Here is a 15,625-nt window from a genome sequence, read left to right as displayed (position 1 = left end):
GGGATACCTCAGCTCCAGGGCACTGCCCGGCAGGGACCTGGGGGGCCGGGGGGGCACGGCATGGGGGGGGCACGTCCCCCCCCGGCCCCCAGAGAGAGATCAGGACAGGCTGGAGGAGGATTTGGGGGGGGGGGGGTTGTTAAGGGGTGCTGGGGTAGTGATGGGGGGGGTCCTTGAGTAATGGGAGGGGTAGGGGGGTCCTGGAGTAATTGGAGGGGGGGCTGGGGGAGTTCTGGGGTAGTGGGGGGGGGTTCCCAGGGGAGGGAGGGGGGGCCTGGGGGTTCCTTGAGTAATGGGAGGGGATAGGGGGGGTCCTGAAGTCATCGGGGGGGGGCTCTGGGGTAGTGGGGGGGGTCCCCAGGGGAGTGGGGGGGTGCTGGAGTAGTGGGAGGCGCTAGGGGGGTCCTGGAGTAATTGGGGGGGGGCCTGGGGGGGGTCCTGGGATAGTGGGGGGGTCCCCAGGGGAGTGTGGGGTCCTTGAGTAATGGGAGGGGATAAGGGGGTCCTGAAGTCATTGGGGGGGGCTCTGGGGTAGTGGGGGGGTCCCCAGGGGAGTGGGGGGGTGCTGGAGCAGTGGGAGGGGCTTGGGGGGGTCCTGGAGTAATTTGGGGGGGGCTGCAGTAGTGGTGGGGGTTCCCGGGGGGGGTGTGCTGGGGTAGTGGGGGGGTCTACAGGGGAGTGAGGGGGTGTTGGGGGGGTTTAATTGGGTAATGGGGGGGGGGGGGCGCAGTGTTCTGAGGTAACCAAGGGACTGCTGGGGGGGTCCTGTGGCAGTGGGGGGGGCCCAAGGCAGTGGGGAGGGGGGGTTGTGGGCGTCCTGGGGCAGTGTGAGGGGGGGTCCCCCAGAGCAGTGAGGGGGGGTTAGAGGAGCCCCCAGGGCAGTAGGGGGGTTCCCATGGGGGTTGGAAACAGGAGGGGGGGGGCCACAGGGGGGGGGGGGGGGGGGAGGGAGCCCGGGGGGGTCCTGGAGGGGTGCTGGGGGGGGTCCTTGGGGGGGGGTACCTGGAGTAGGAGGAGACGGGGCGTCCCCGGAGCTGGTCGAGCTCCAGCTGCATCCGCTCCATCTCCGCCAGGAGCTGCTCCTGGGGGGGGTGTGTGGGATTTGGGGGGTGTTGTCAGTGCTGGGGACCCCCCCCAGCCCCCCAAAAAGCCCCCCCCAGGACTCTCCCCCCCCCCCCCGCCTCGCCCCAGACCTTGTTGAGCAGCAGCTCGTCCTGCAGCTTCTTCATGTTGGCGATTTCTTCACTCAGCGAGTTCTGGGGGGGCCGGGGAACAGGTCAGGGGGGGAGGGACCCCCAGAACAATCCAGGCCCCCCCCCCAGATCCCCAGGACCACCACAGAACGCCCAGACCTCCCACCTTCTCCCCCAGGGCCCCCTTCCCAGCTCTCCAGATCCCCCAGACCCTCCAGAACCCCCCCAGATCTCCACAGGACCCCCTTAGACCCCCCCTTCTCCTCCAAAGCCCCCCCATTCCAGCTCCCCAGACCCCCCCGACCCCTCCATAACCCCCCAAACCCCCCTACTTTCTTCTCCATCCCCCCTCCAATTCCCCAGACCCCCTCAGACCCCCAGGACCCCCCCAGAACCCGCCCCAGGACCTCCCATACCTCCCCAGGACCCCCCCCCAGAAACCCCCAGCACCCCCATCTTCTCCTCCAGCCCCCCATCCTGGTTCTCCAGACCCCCCCAAAAAAGAACCCCCCCCCAGCCCCTCCAGGTCCCCCCTCAGGACCCCCCAGCCCCCTCACCTTCTCCTCCATGACCACCCCAGACCCCCTTAGGATCACCCAAGAACCCCTCCAAGACCCCTCCAGGACCCCCCAGACCCCCCCAGACCCCCCCCAGATCCCCCCAGACCCCCCACCTTCTCCTCCAGAGCCCCCATCCTCTCCTTGAGGTGAAGCTGGAGCCGCTCGTTGGACTCGCAGAGCAGCCGATCGACCGTCTCCGACAGCCGCTTGTTGTGCTCGTCGTTCATCTTCTCCCGCTGACGAGCCTTTTTTTTGGGGGGGGGGGTCCCCAACATCGGGGGAGGGGGCCTCACTGACATCCCCCCCTTCCCAACACCACCATCCTTTCCCCAGAGCCCCCCCGTCAAGGAGCATGAATCCCCCCCCCCCCCCCCCGTGAGCTACTTACGGACCCCTCTGCACCCCAAAATATCCCACCACCACCCCAGTGACCCCCTCCAAGAACCCCAGCCCCCCCCAAGACCCCCCAATAACCTCTCCAAGACCCCCAATGACCCCCCCTGCACCCCCACAATGACCCCCCTGTACCCCTCAACAACCCCCCCCGCACCCCAAAACACCCCATGCACCCTCCCAGCCCCCCAATGACCCCCCTGAGCCCCTCAATGAATGCCTTGCACCCCAAACAGACCCCCCCACACCTCCCAAGCCCCCCAATGACCTCCCAAGCCACTCCAAGCACCCCAGGACCCCCTGACCCCCCCCCCCCCACCTACCAAGGCCCCCAGTAACCCCCCCCAAGCCCCCTGGGACCCCAAAATCCCCCATGCACCCCCCAAGCCCCCTAATGACCCCATGAAGCCCCCCCATACCCCAAAACCTTCCATGCCCCTCCCCATGCACTCTTCCAAGACCCCCCTCCCACATCCCCATGACCCCCCTCAGCCCCCCCAGATACTCCAAGACCCCCCCCCTCAGTCTCCAGGGACCCTCAGCCTGCAGGGAGCCCCAAATCCCAAGGGCACCCCCAGTTCCCAGGGGATGCCCCCAGACCCCAAGGACTCCCCCCAGTTGGGGGTCCCGTCTCTCACCCGCTGCAGCTCCTGGTTCTTCTCCTGCAGTTGGGCCTCGAGCTGCCGTAGGCGTTCCTCAAAGTTCCCATGGCGTTCCTCGGCCTGGGGACGTGGGGGGGACATGGGGGGACACAGGGATGGATGGGGACGTGGGGATGGACACGGACATGGGGGCCAACAGGGACGTAGGGATGGAGATGGACATGGGGATGGACATGGACATGGAGATGGATGGGGACATGGGGATGGACATGGGGACCAACGGGGACATTGGGATGGACATGGACATGGTGACCAATGGGGACATGGGGATGGACATGGACATCAAGACCAAGAGGGACATGGGGATGGACGGGGGCCCATGAGGACATGGTGGTGGACATGGTCATGGGGACCAACAGGGACGTGGAGATGTTTGGGGACATTTGGGACCAACGGAGACATGGGGATGGATGGGGACATCAAGACCAACAGGGACATGGGGATGGACAGAGACCCATGAGGACATGGTGGTGGACATGGTCATGGGGACCAACAGGGACATGGAGATGGTTGGGGACATTGGAGACCAATGGGGACATGGGGATGGACATGGAGATGGTGACCAACGGGGACATGGGGATGGACATGGACATCAAGACCAAGAGGGACATGGGGATGGACGGGGACCCATAAGGACATGGTGGTGGACATGGTCATGGGGACCAACAGGGACATGGAGATGGTTGGGGACATGGGGGACCAACGGGGACATGGGGGTGGACATTGACATGGTGACCAATGGGGACATGGGGATGGACATGGACATCAAGACCAAGAGGGACATGGGGATGGATGGGAACATCAAGACCAATGGGGACATGGGGACCCATGAGGACATGGGGATGGATACCTCCTCTGTACCTCCCAGGACTGCCCAAGACCCCCCCAGAACCTTCCAGGACCCCCCCCAGGACACCCAGAAACCTCCAGAACTCCCCCAGGACCCCTTCAGAACCCTCCAGGACCCCCAGGATCCCCCCCAGACCCCCCCCACCTTGGTGAGGGTTGCAGTGCCCCATAGCCCCCCATAAACCCCCCTAAGCCCCCAAAGACACCCCCCAGATCCCCCCAAGACCCTCAGGTCCCCCCCAGAACCCTCCAAGACCCCTCCCAGGACTTCCCCAGGATGCCCAGAACCTTCCAGAACTCCCCCAGGACCCCTTCAGAACCCCCCAGGACCCCCAGAACCCTCCAGCACCCCCCAAGACCACCCCAAGTTTCCCTCCAACCCCTCCAGGACACCCAGGATTCCCCCCTAGACCCTCCATCCACCTTGGTGAGGGCTGTCATGCCCCAGAGCCCCCCCATAAACCCTCCATAGCACCCCAAGAACCTCCCAGGACCCCCCCCAGGACCACCCCCCCCACCTTGGTGAGAGCTGCCACTCTCTGAGCCAGCTGGGCTTCGATCTCGGGCAGGGTCTCGGCTTTCTGCAGGGTCTGCTGGAGCTTGGCCTTGGCGTCCTCCAACCATTCCTGAAGCTGCCGGCCCTTCTCCTCACTCTGTGGGGATGGGGACATCACCATGGAGGGGGGGGACATCTTCATGGGGTGGGGGACACGGCCATGGGGTGAGGGACTTTTGGCCATGGGGTGGGGCACATCATCCACTGGAGTTCCTCGGTGGAGGAACACTGTCCCATCAAGCCCACCATCGTGGGGACATCACCCCATGGAGGGCCTGGTGTGGGGATGTCACGTGGGACATCACCCCATGGAGCTCTTTGGGACAGGGACATCACTGTGGGACATGGGGACATCACCCCATGGAGCTCTTTGGGACAGGGATGTCACTGTGGGGCATGGGGACATCACCCCATGGAGATCTTTGGGACACGGATGTCACCGTGGGACATGGGGGTCCTGGGGTGGAGGTCCCAAGTGGTGGGTCCCAAGGTGGTGGGTCCCAAGGTGGTGGGTCCCAAGTTGGTGGTTCCTGGGTCCCCAGGTGGTGTCCCAGGGTGGGGGTCCCATGGTGGAAGTCCCAGGTGGTGGGTCCCATGGTGGTGCTTTCAAGGGTGGAGATCCCAATGTGGGGTGTTCCAGGGTGGGTGTCCCAGAGTGGTGGGTGTCCCAGGGTGGTGGGTCCTGGCATGGTGGGTCCCAATGTGGGTTTCCCAGGGTGGTGGATGCCAGGATGGGTGTCCCAGGATGGTGGGGGGTCCCAAGGTGGGGGGTCCCAATGTGGGTTTCCCAGGGTGGTGGATGCCAGGATGGGTGTCCCAGGATGGTGGGGGGTCCCAAGGTGGTGGGTCCTAGGGTGGGTTTCCCAGGGTGGTGGGTCCCAGCATGGGTGCCCCAGGGTGGGGGTCCCAGGTGGTGGGTCCCATGGTGGTGCTTTCAAGGGTGGAGATCCCAAGGTGGTGGGTCCCAGGGTGGGTTTCCCAAGGGTGGTGGATCCCAGCATGGGTCCCCCAGGTGGTGTCCCCAAGGTGGGGGTCCCAGGGTGGGGGTCCAGGGGATGTGCCCCCCCACACCTGGCGGTAGAGCGAGTCCTTGCTGGCCAGCTCGTTCTCCAGGCGGTCGTTAGCGTCGTGCAGGGAGGTGGCCTCGCGCTGGGCGCTCAGGTAGCGTTTCTCCAGGGTGGTGATGCGCTCCTCCATGTCCTCCCGCTGTGCCAGTGCCTGTTCCCGGCGTCCCGTGGGACCCCGTGGGACGGGGAAGGGGACAGGGATGGGAATGGGAATGGGATGGGGACAGGGATGGGGACGGGGATGGGAATGGGAATGGGATGGGGACGGGGAAAGGGACAGACATTTTGTGCTGGTCCCCAGCTCATGGGTGCTCCCAGTTTGAGGATGCTCCCCAGTTCAAGGATGCTCCCCAGTCTGGGTGTGCTCCCAGTTTGAGGATGCTCCCCAGTTCGAGGATGCTCCCCAGTCTGTGGGTGCTCCCCTCCCAGTCTGTGGGTGCCCCCCCCATTTTGTGCTGCTCCCCAGCCCGTGGGCCCTCCCAGTTCGAGGCTGCTCCCCAGTCTGGGGGTGCTCCCAGTTTGAGGATGCTCCCCAGTCTGTGGGTGCTCCCAGTTTGAGGCCTGCTTCCCAGTTTGAGGCCTGCTCCCCAGTCTGTGGGTGCTCCCAGTTTGAGGCCTGCTCCCCAGTTCAAGGATGCTCCCCAGTCTGGGGGTGCTCCCAGTTTGAGGATGTTCCCCAGTTTGAGGCTGCTCCCCAGTCTGGGAGTGCTCCCAGTTTGAGGCCTGCTCCCCAGTTTGAGGCCTGCTTCCCAGTTCAAGGCTGCTCCCCAGTTCAAGGCTGCTCCCCAGTTTGAGGCCTGCTCCCCAGTCTGTGGGTGCTCCCAGTTTGAGGCCTGCTCCCCAGTTCAAGGCTGCTCCCCAGTTCAAGGCTGCTCCCCAGTTTGAGGCCTGCTCCCCAGTCTGTGGGTGCTCCCAGTTTGAGGCCTGCTCCCCAGTTCAAGGCTGCTCCCCAGTTCAAGGCTGCTCCCCAGTTTGAGGCCTGCTCCCCAGTTCGAGGATGCTCCCCAGTCTGGGGGTGCTCCCAGTTTGAGGCTGTTCCCCAGTTTGAGGCTGCTCCCCAGTCTGGGAGTGCTCCCAGTTTGAGGCCTGCTCCCCAGTTTGAGGCCTGCTTCCCAGTTTGAGGCCTGCTCCCCAGTTCAAGGCTGCTCCCCAGTTCAAGGCTGCTCCCCAGTTTGAGGCCTGCTCCCCAGTTCGAGGATGCTCCCCAGTCTGGGGGTGCTCCCAGTTTGAGGCTGTTCCCCAGTTTGAGGCTGCTCCCCAGTCTGGGAGTGCTCCCAGTTTGAGGCCTGCTCCCCAGTTTGAGGCCTGCTTCCCAGTTTGAGGCCTGCTCCCCAGTTCAAGGCTGCTCCCCAGTTTGAGGCCTGCTCCCCAGTCTGTGGGTGCTCCCAGTTTGAGGCTGTTCCCCAGTTTGAGGCTGCTCCCCAGTCTGGGGGTGCTCCCAGTTTGAGGCCTGCTCCCCAGTTTGAGGCTGCTCCCCAGTTTGAGGCCTGCTCCCCAGTCTGTGGGTGCTCCCATCTTGAGGCCTGCTCCCCAGTTTGAGGCCTGCTCCCCACTTTGAGGCCTGCTCCCCAGTTCAAGGCTGCTCCCCAGTTTGAGGCCTGCTCCCCAGTCTGTGGGTGCTCCCATCTTGAGGCCTGCTCCCCAGTTTGAGGCCTGCTCCCCAGTTCAAGGCTGCTCCCCAGTTTGAGGCCTGCTCCCCAGTCTGTGGGTGCTCCCATCTTGAGGCCTGCTCCCCAGTTTGAGGCCTGCTCCCCACTTTGAGGCCTGCTCCCCAGTTCAAGGCTGCTCCCCAGTTTGAGGCCTGCTCCCCAGTCTGGGGGTGCTCCCAGTTTGAGGCCTGCTCCCCAGTTTGAGGCCGCTCCCCAGTTTGAGGCCGCTCCCCAGTTTGAGGCCTGCTCCCCAGTTGGAGGCCACTCCCCAGTTTGAGGCCTGCTCCCCAGTCCGGGCCTGCCCCTCCGCCATCTTGCCAGGGTGTCTCCTCCGTGTGCGTGTCCCCCCTCCTCCTCCCTCTCCCCAAATTCTTTGGGGGTCCCCCCCCGGTCCCCACCTCCTTGAGGTCCCTCTGGAGCTTGGCCCCGGCCTCCTGGGCCCGCGCCAGCTCCCTCTGGGCCGCGGCCGCCTCCTCCTGCAGCCGCCCCAGCTGCCGGCACAGGGCGGCCGCCCGCTCCCGCTGCTGCGCCGCCGCCGCTCGCTGCCGGCACAGGGAGGCCTCCAGCTCCGCCTCGCGGCGGCGGGACTCGGGGGTGCCCTGGGGGGGACACAAAATGGCGATGGGGGGGACGCGGGTGGCCAAATGCGGCCTCCGAGCACGACATGACGCACCCTGGACTCGGAGGCCCCGTCGCCCACCTCGAGACGTGACCCCTGACCTCTGACCCCAGGCTCTGACCCTTCGCTTCTGACCCCTGATTGCCCACCTCGAGATGTGGCCCCTGACCTTTGACCCCCAACACTGCCCCCCCCAGTCGTCCACCTTGAGGCATGACCTGTGACCTCTGACCCCGACCCCTGACCCCAACTCCTGACCCCTGATCGCCCACCTCGAGACATGACCCCTGACCTCTGACCCCGACCCCTGACCCCAACCTCTGACCTCTAATCTCTCAGCTTGAGCCCCGACCCCTAACCTCTGGTGTTGACCCCTGACCCCAACCCCTGACCCCTAATCTCCCACCTCAAGCCTGACCCCTAACCTCTGGCATTGACCCCTGACCCCAACCTCTGACCCCGACCTCTGACCCCAACCGCCAACCTTGACCCTGACCCCTTACATCTGACCTTGACCTCTGACCCCACCCCTGACCCCAGTCTACGACCTTGACCCCTGACCCCAACCCCTGCCCCAATCAATGACCTTGACACTGACACATGACCTCTGACCTGTGACCCCCAACCTGCGACCCTTGACCCTAGGGCATCCCCCTCCCACGACCGCCTACCCCAGGAAACCTCCCGCTGACCCCTGACCTCTAACCCCAGGGCATCCCCGACCCCTGGCGACCCCCCCCCCGTGACCCCTGACCCCTGGTACCGGGGTGTCCCCGTCGCTGGGCGTGTCCTCCAGGCCGGAGCGTCGCCGGGAGAGCTGCTCCCGCAGGGACAGCGACTGCGGGCGGACGGACGGACGGACGGATGTCACACCCCCCACCGGGACGGACACCACCTCACGGGGATGCCCACCCATGGGGACCTCCCACCCATGGGGACACCCACCCATGGGGATGTCCCACCCATGGGGACACCCAACCATGGGGATGTCCCAACCATGGGGATGTCCCAACCATGGGGACACCCATCCATAGGGACACTCCACCCACAGGGACACCACATCATAGGGACAAGCACCCATAGGGACACCCAACCATGGGGACACTACATCATGGGGACACCACGTCATGGGGACACCCACCCATGAGGACACCCAACCATGGGGACATACCTCCATGGGGATGTCCCACCCATAGGGACACCCAACCATGGGGACACCACATCATGGGGACATCCCTCCATGGGGACACCACATCATGGGGACACCCACCCATTGGGACATCCCACCCATGGGGACACCATGTCATGGGGACACACACCCATGGGGACATCCACCCATGGGGACACCCAACCATGGGGATGTCCCACCCATAGGGACACCCAACCATGAGGACACCACGTCATGGGGACGTCCCTCCATGGGGAGACCACGTCATGGGGACACCACATCATGGGGACACCCACCCATAGAGACACCCATCCATGGGGACACCCCACCCATAGGGACACCACGTCATGGGGACACCCACCCATGGGGACACCATGTCATGGGGACATCCCACCCATAGGGACACCACATCATAGGGACATCCCACCCATAGAGACACCCAACCATGGGGACACCATGTCATGGGGACACCACGTCATAGGGACACCCACCCGGAGGGACACCCACCCATGGGGACACCCACCCTCTGGTGTCACCAGGTCCCACGGTGTCACCTGCCCCACGGCATCACCCACCTCCTGGTTGGAGACCTCCAGCTCCTCCTCAAGGACGGCCACCCGCTCCAGAGCCACCCGCAGCCGCTCCCGAACCTGCTGGGGACAAAACGGGGAGGGGGGGTGACCCACAGCCCCTCTAGCACCCTTGGGTGCCCCCAGGACCCCCCCAGGGTCCCCCAAACCCACCAGGATCGTCCAAGGACCCCTTGGGGGTCCACCAGGCTCCCTAGAACCCCCCCTTGAACCTCCTGGACCCCCTGGACTGTGCCCAGACCCCCAGGAGACCTCCCCCTTGGGTCACTCCAACATCTACTGGTGTCCCCAGTCCTCCCATCTCCCAAGTCCCATGGGACCACCCAGATGCCCTAGGTCACCCTAGGAACCCCCCTGGGATCCCCTTGGGGACCACCAGGTCCCACCAGGTCAAACTGGGACCCCTGAGACCTCCCTGGGCACCACCAGGTCCCACCAGGTCAAACTGGGACCCCTGAGACCTCCCTGGGCACCACCAGGTCCCACCAGGTCAAACTGGGACCCCTGAGACCTCCTTGGGGACCACCACATCCCACCAGGTCACCCCAGAACCCCCCTGAGACCCCCTTGGGGACCACCAGGACCCACCAGGTCAAACTGGGACCCCCGAGACCTCCCCGGGGACCACCAGGTCACCCCAGAACCCCCCTGAGACCCCCTTGGGCACCACCAGGTCCCACCAGGTCACCCCAGAATCCCCCTGAGATCCCCTTGGGGACCACCAAGTCCCACCAGCTCAAACTGGGACCCCTGCGACCTCCCTGGGGACCACCAGGTCCCCCATGGGTGACCCCAGAACCTGCCCTGGCACCCCTGAACCCCCCTTGGGTCCCACCATGTCACCCCAGGAACTCCCTGAGACCCCTTAGACCCCCATCCCGAAGAGCACCCATGACCCCCCCCCACCCCAGCACCCACCTTTTCATCGAGGGCCTTGTGGTGCTCGAAGAGGGACTTGAGGGCTTTGAGGACCTCGACCTCGGAGGAGACCCCGGCGGGGGACTGAGCCTGGCGCTTGACCACCGTCATCCGCAGGGAACGCTCGTGGCGGGACACCAGGCACTCGAGGTGCTCCAGGAGGAGCTGGGGACATCGTGGGGACATGGGGATATCATGGGGACATCATGGGGACATCATGGGGACATGGGGGAAACCAGGTGCTTGAGGTGCTCCAGGAGGAGCTGGGGACATGGGGACATGGGGACATCATGGGGACATGGGGGACACCAGGCACTCAAGGTTCTCCAGGAGGAGCTGGGGACATGGGGACATCATGGGGACATGGGGACATCATGGGGACATGGGGGACACCAGGCACTTGAGGTGCTCCAGGAGGAGCTGGGGACATGGGGATATTGTGGGGACATGGGGACACCATGGGGACATCATGGGGACATGGAGACATGGGGACATCATGGGGACAGGGGGGACACCAGGCACTCAAGTTCTCCAGGAGAAGCTGGGGACACAGGGATATCATGGGGACATCATGGGGACATCATGGGGACATGGGGACATCATGGGGACAGGGGGGACACCAGGCACTCGAGGTGCTCCAGGAGGAGCTGGGGACATGGGGATATTGTGGGGACATCATGGGGACATCATGGGGACAAGGGGGAAACCAGGTGCTTGAGGTGCTCCAGGAGGAGCTGGGGACATGGGGACATCATGGGGACATCATGGGGACATGGGGACATCCTGGGGACAGGGGGGACACCAGGCGCTCAAGGTGCTCCAGGAGGAGCTGGGGACACGGGGATATCGTGGGGACATGGGGACACCATGGGGACACCATGGGGACATCATGGGGACATGGGGGACACCAGGCACTTGAGGTGCTCCAGCAGGAGCTGGGGACATCGTGGGGACATGGGGACATCATGGGGACATGGGGATATGAGGGACACCAGGCACTCGAGGTTCTCCAGGAGGACCCAGGGACATGGGGACATCATGGGGACATCATGGGGACATGGGGGACACCAGGCACTTGAGGTGCTCTAGGAGGAGCTGGGGACTTGGGGACATCATGGGGACATGGGGGACACCAGGCACTCAAGGTGCTCCAGGAGGAGCTGGGGACACGGGGATATCGTGGGGACATGGGGACACCATGGGGACATGGGGACATGGAGACATGGGGAACAGCAGGCACTCGAGGTGCTCCAGCAGGAGCTGGGGACATCGTGGGGACATGGGGACAGCATGGGGACATGGCGATATGAGGGACACCAGGCACTCGAGGTTCTCCAGGAGGACCCAGGGACATGGGGACATCATGGGGACATCATGGGGACATGGGGGACACCAGGCACTTGAGGTGCTCCAGGAGGAGCTGGGGATGTGGGGACATCGTGGGGACACGGGGACATCAGGCACTCAAGGTTCTCCAGGAGGAGCCGGGGACACGGGGACATCGTGGGGACATGGGGACATCAGGCACTCGAGGTTCTCCAGGAGGAGCTGGGGACACGGGGACATCGTGGGGACATGGGGCCATCATGGGGCCATCATGGGGCCATGGGGGACACCAGGCACTTGAGGTTCTCCAGGAGGACCTGGGGACATCATGGGGACCTGGGGAACACCAGGTACTTGAGGTTCTCCAGGAGGAGCTGGGGACATGGGGACATCATGGGGACGTGGGGACATCACGGTGACGCGGTGACGCGGTGGTGACGCGGTGGTGACGCGGTGCCCTCACCCGGGTGTTGTTGCGCTCGGCCTTGAGCTCGGCGATCTCCTCCTCCCGCTCCAGCAGCTGCTCCCGGCACAGGTTGAGCTCCTTGGTCAGCGCCGCGAACTCCTGGGGGCGGTGCCGGGGTTGGGGTGGGAGGGGACAGCCACGGCCCCGCCCCCTCCCTCGGCTCCACCCCCTTCTTGAGCAACGCCCCTTTTCTTAGCCCCGCCCCCTCCCCTTAACTCTGCCCAACTTGTGCCCTGGTCACTAGCCCAGCTCCCGCCAATAACCACGCCCCCGTTAGCCACACCCCTCCACTAACCACACCCCCTCCACTAACCACACCCCTCCACTAGCAACGCCTCTTAGCCACGCCCCATCCTCCCTGCTCCACCCCCTTAACTCCACCCACCCCCGCATTGACCACGCCCTCCACTAGCCACGCCCCTTATTGGCCACGCCTCCAAACTAAACCACGCCCCCTTGATACCACCCCCGACCCATTCTCACCCCTTAGCTCCTCCCACTCAGACCCTGCCCCCTCAAGCCCCGCCCCGTGTAGCCCCGCCCCTCTCCTTACCTCTCCCTGCCCTAACTCTACCCACCCCACGCCCCTCCCCTAAACCCCTCCCACACAAACCCCGCCCCAAAGCCTCACCCCATTGCGCCCCACCCCTTTTGGCCCCGCCCCAACTAAACCACGCCCCCTCCCAAATGCTTCCCTTTCCATCCCACCTCCTCGCCTTGACTCTGCCCACCCCACACCCTGGCTTCTAGCCCCACCCCCTCCACTAGCCACACCCCTCCACTAGCCACACCCTTTCACTAGCCACACCCCCAGCCAAACCACGCCCCCAACCCCATTTAACCCTTCACTCTCCCTCCCCCATCCCACCCTCTCCCCTTAACTCTGCCTACCCCACACCCTGGCTGCTAGCCCCACCCCCCTTTAGCCACACCCCCACATTAGCCACACCCCCATGAGCCACACCCATCCACTAGCCACACCCCCAACCAAACCACGCCCACCCCTTAGCCCTTCACTCTACCTCCCCCATCCCACCCTCTCCCCTTAACTCTGCCCACCCCACACCCTGACTGCTAGCCCCACCCCCGTTAGCCACACCCCTCCACTAACCACACCCCCATTAGCCACACCCTCCACTAGCCACACCCCTCCGTTAGCCACACCCCAACCAAACCACGCCCACTCCATTTAACCCTTCACTCTACCTCCTCCGTCCCACCTTTTCCCCTTAACTCTGCCCACCCCACAGCCTGGCTGCTAGCTCCACCCCCCGTTAGCCACACCTCTCCATTAGCCACACCCTTTCACTAGCCACACCCCCAGCCAAACCACGCCCCCAACCCCATTTAACCCTTCACTCTCCCTCCTCCATCCCACCCTCTCCCCTTAACTCTGCCCACCCCACAGCCTGGCTGCTAGCTCCACCCCCCGTTAGCCACACCTCTCCATTAGCCACACCCCAATTAGCCACACCCCATCCACTAGCCACACCCCTCCACTAGCCCCACCCCCAACCAAACCACGCCCCCAACCCCATTTAACCCTTCACTCTCCCTCCTCCATCCCACCCTCTCCCCTTAACTCTGCCCACCCCACAGCCTGGCTGCTAGCTCCACCCCCCGTTAGCCACACCTCTCCATTAGCCACACCCCAATTAGCCACACCCCATCCACTAGCCACACCCCTCCACTAGCCACACCCCCAACCAAACCACGCCCCCAACCCCATTTAACCCTTCACTCTCCCTCCTCCATCCCGCCCTCTCCCCTTAACTCTGCCCACCCCACAGCCTGGCTGCTAGCTCCACCCCCCGTTAGCCACACCTCTCCATTAGCCACACCCCAATTAGCCACACCCCATCCACTAGCCACACCCCTCCACTAGCCACACCCCCAGCCAAACCACGCCCCCAACCCCATTTAACCCTTCACTCTCCCTCCTCCATCCCACCCTCTCCCCTTAACTCTGCCCACCCCACAGCCTGGCTGCTAGCTCCACCCCCCGTTAGCCACACCTCTCCATTAGCCACACCCCAATTAGCCACACCCCATCCACTAGCCACACCCCTCCACTAGCCACACCCCCAACCAAACCACGCCCCCAACCCCATTTAACCCTTCACTCTCCCTCCTCCATCCCGCCCTCTCCCCTTAACTCTGCCCTCCCCTCGGCCCCGCCCCGCCCCTCCCTTGCCGCCCCACCCTTTTCGGCCCCGCCCACCTGGGGCAAAGCGCTGGCGAGCTGCCGCTGGAGCGAATCCTTCTCGTGGGCCAGGTCGCGCAGGCGGAGCTGGGCGGTGGCGAGCCCCTCCTGGGTGTCGCGCAGGGTCTCCAGCAGCCGCTCCCGCTCCCGCAGCATCTGCACCATCAGCTGCTCCAGCCCCGGCTCCTCCGGGCAGCCCGAGCCCCGGCGGGCGTCCTCGCTGATGGTGGGCAGCACCTCGCACATCATCCTGCCGGCGCCCTGCCTGCGGCACAGCACCCTCAGCACCGCCTGCGTGCTGCCTGCAACCCTGCCTGTGGCATGGCACGGGCAGCGCTGCACGCATCCTGCCTGCGACGTGACACGGGCAGCACCTCGCACGTCACGGCACAGGTAGGACCTCGCACGTCATCCTGCTTGCAGGTCCTGAGCCTTGCATGCCATCCTGCCTGCAGCACAGCACCCTCAGCACCGCGCATGGCCTGCCTGCAACCCTGCCTGCGACGTGACACGGGCAGCGCTGCACGCATCCTGCCTGTGACGTGACACGGGCAGCACCTCGCACGTCACGGCACAGGTAGGACCTCGCACATCATCCTGCCGGCGCCCTGCCTGCGGCACAGCACCCTCAGCACCGCCTGCGTGCTGCCTGCAACCCTGCCTGCGACGTGACACGGGCAGCGCTGCACGCATCCTGCCTGCGACGTGACACGGGCAGCACCTCGCACGTCACGGGACAGGTAGGACCTCGCACGTCATCCTGCTTGCAGGTCCTGAGCCTTGCATGCCATCCTGCCTGCAGCACAGCACCCTCAGCACCGCGCATGGCCTGCCTGCAACCCTGCCTGCGACGTGACACGGGCAGCGCTGCACGCATCCTGCCTGCGACGTGACACGGGCAGCACCTCGCACGTCACGGGACAGGTAGGACCCTGCACGTCATCCTGCCTGCAGGTCCTGAGCCTTGCATGCCATCCTGCCTGCAACACAGCACCCTCAGCACCGCCTGCGTGCTGCCTGCAACCCTGCCTGTGGCATGGCACGGGCAGCGCTGCACGCATCCTGCCTGCGACGTGACACGGGCAGCACCTCGCACGTCACGGGACAGGTAGGACCTCACACGTCATCCTGCCTGCAGGTTCTGAGCCTTGCATGCCATCCTGCCTGCAGCACAGCACCCTCAGCACCACGCATGGCCTGCCTGCAACCCTGCCTGCGGCATGGCACGGGCAGCACTGCACACATCCTGCCTGCGACGTGACACGGGCAGCACCTCGCACGTCACGGCACAGGTAGGACCTCGCACATCATCCTGCCGGCGCCCTGCCTGCAGCACAGCACCCTCAGCACCGCCTGTGTGCTGCCTGCAACCCTGCCTGCGACGTGACACGGGCAGCGCTGCACGC

At 65.0% G+C, this 15,625-nt stretch overlaps 1 protein-coding gene across 1 annotated transcript in view; it reads right to left on the bottom strand.

Moving 5' to 3' along the window:
* LOC138684096 (liprin-alpha-3-like) overlaps nt 1–15,625 on the bottom strand; it is a 49,148-nt gene that overhangs the window by 26,769 nt on the left and 6,754 nt on the right. The window contains 13 exon segments of the mRNA XM_069777811.1: nt 2–37; nt 1,003–1,082; nt 1,194–1,256; nt 1,867–1,998; nt 2,785–2,868; nt 4,176–4,310; nt 5,285–5,431; nt 7,328–7,528; nt 8,312–8,386; nt 9,292–9,366; nt 10,225–10,389; nt 12,014–12,115; nt 14,238–14,484. Of these exon segments, the coding sequence (XP_069633912.1) occupies nt 2–37; nt 1,003–1,082; nt 1,194–1,256; nt 1,867–1,998; nt 2,785–2,868; nt 4,176–4,310; nt 5,285–5,431; nt 7,328–7,528; nt 8,312–8,386; nt 9,292–9,366; nt 10,225–10,389; nt 12,014–12,115; nt 14,238–14,468 (1,526 nt within the window). The 5' untranslated portion in view covers nt 14,469–14,484.

Source organism: Haliaeetus albicilla, unplaced genomic scaffold (assembly GCF_947461875.1).
Source record: "Haliaeetus albicilla unplaced genomic scaffold, bHalAlb1.1 scaffold_148, whole genome shotgun sequence".
Classification (NCBI taxonomy): Eukaryota; Metazoa; Chordata; class Aves; order Accipitriformes; family Accipitridae; genus Haliaeetus; species Haliaeetus albicilla.
This window is presented reverse-complemented; position numbering and strand designations above follow the sequence as displayed.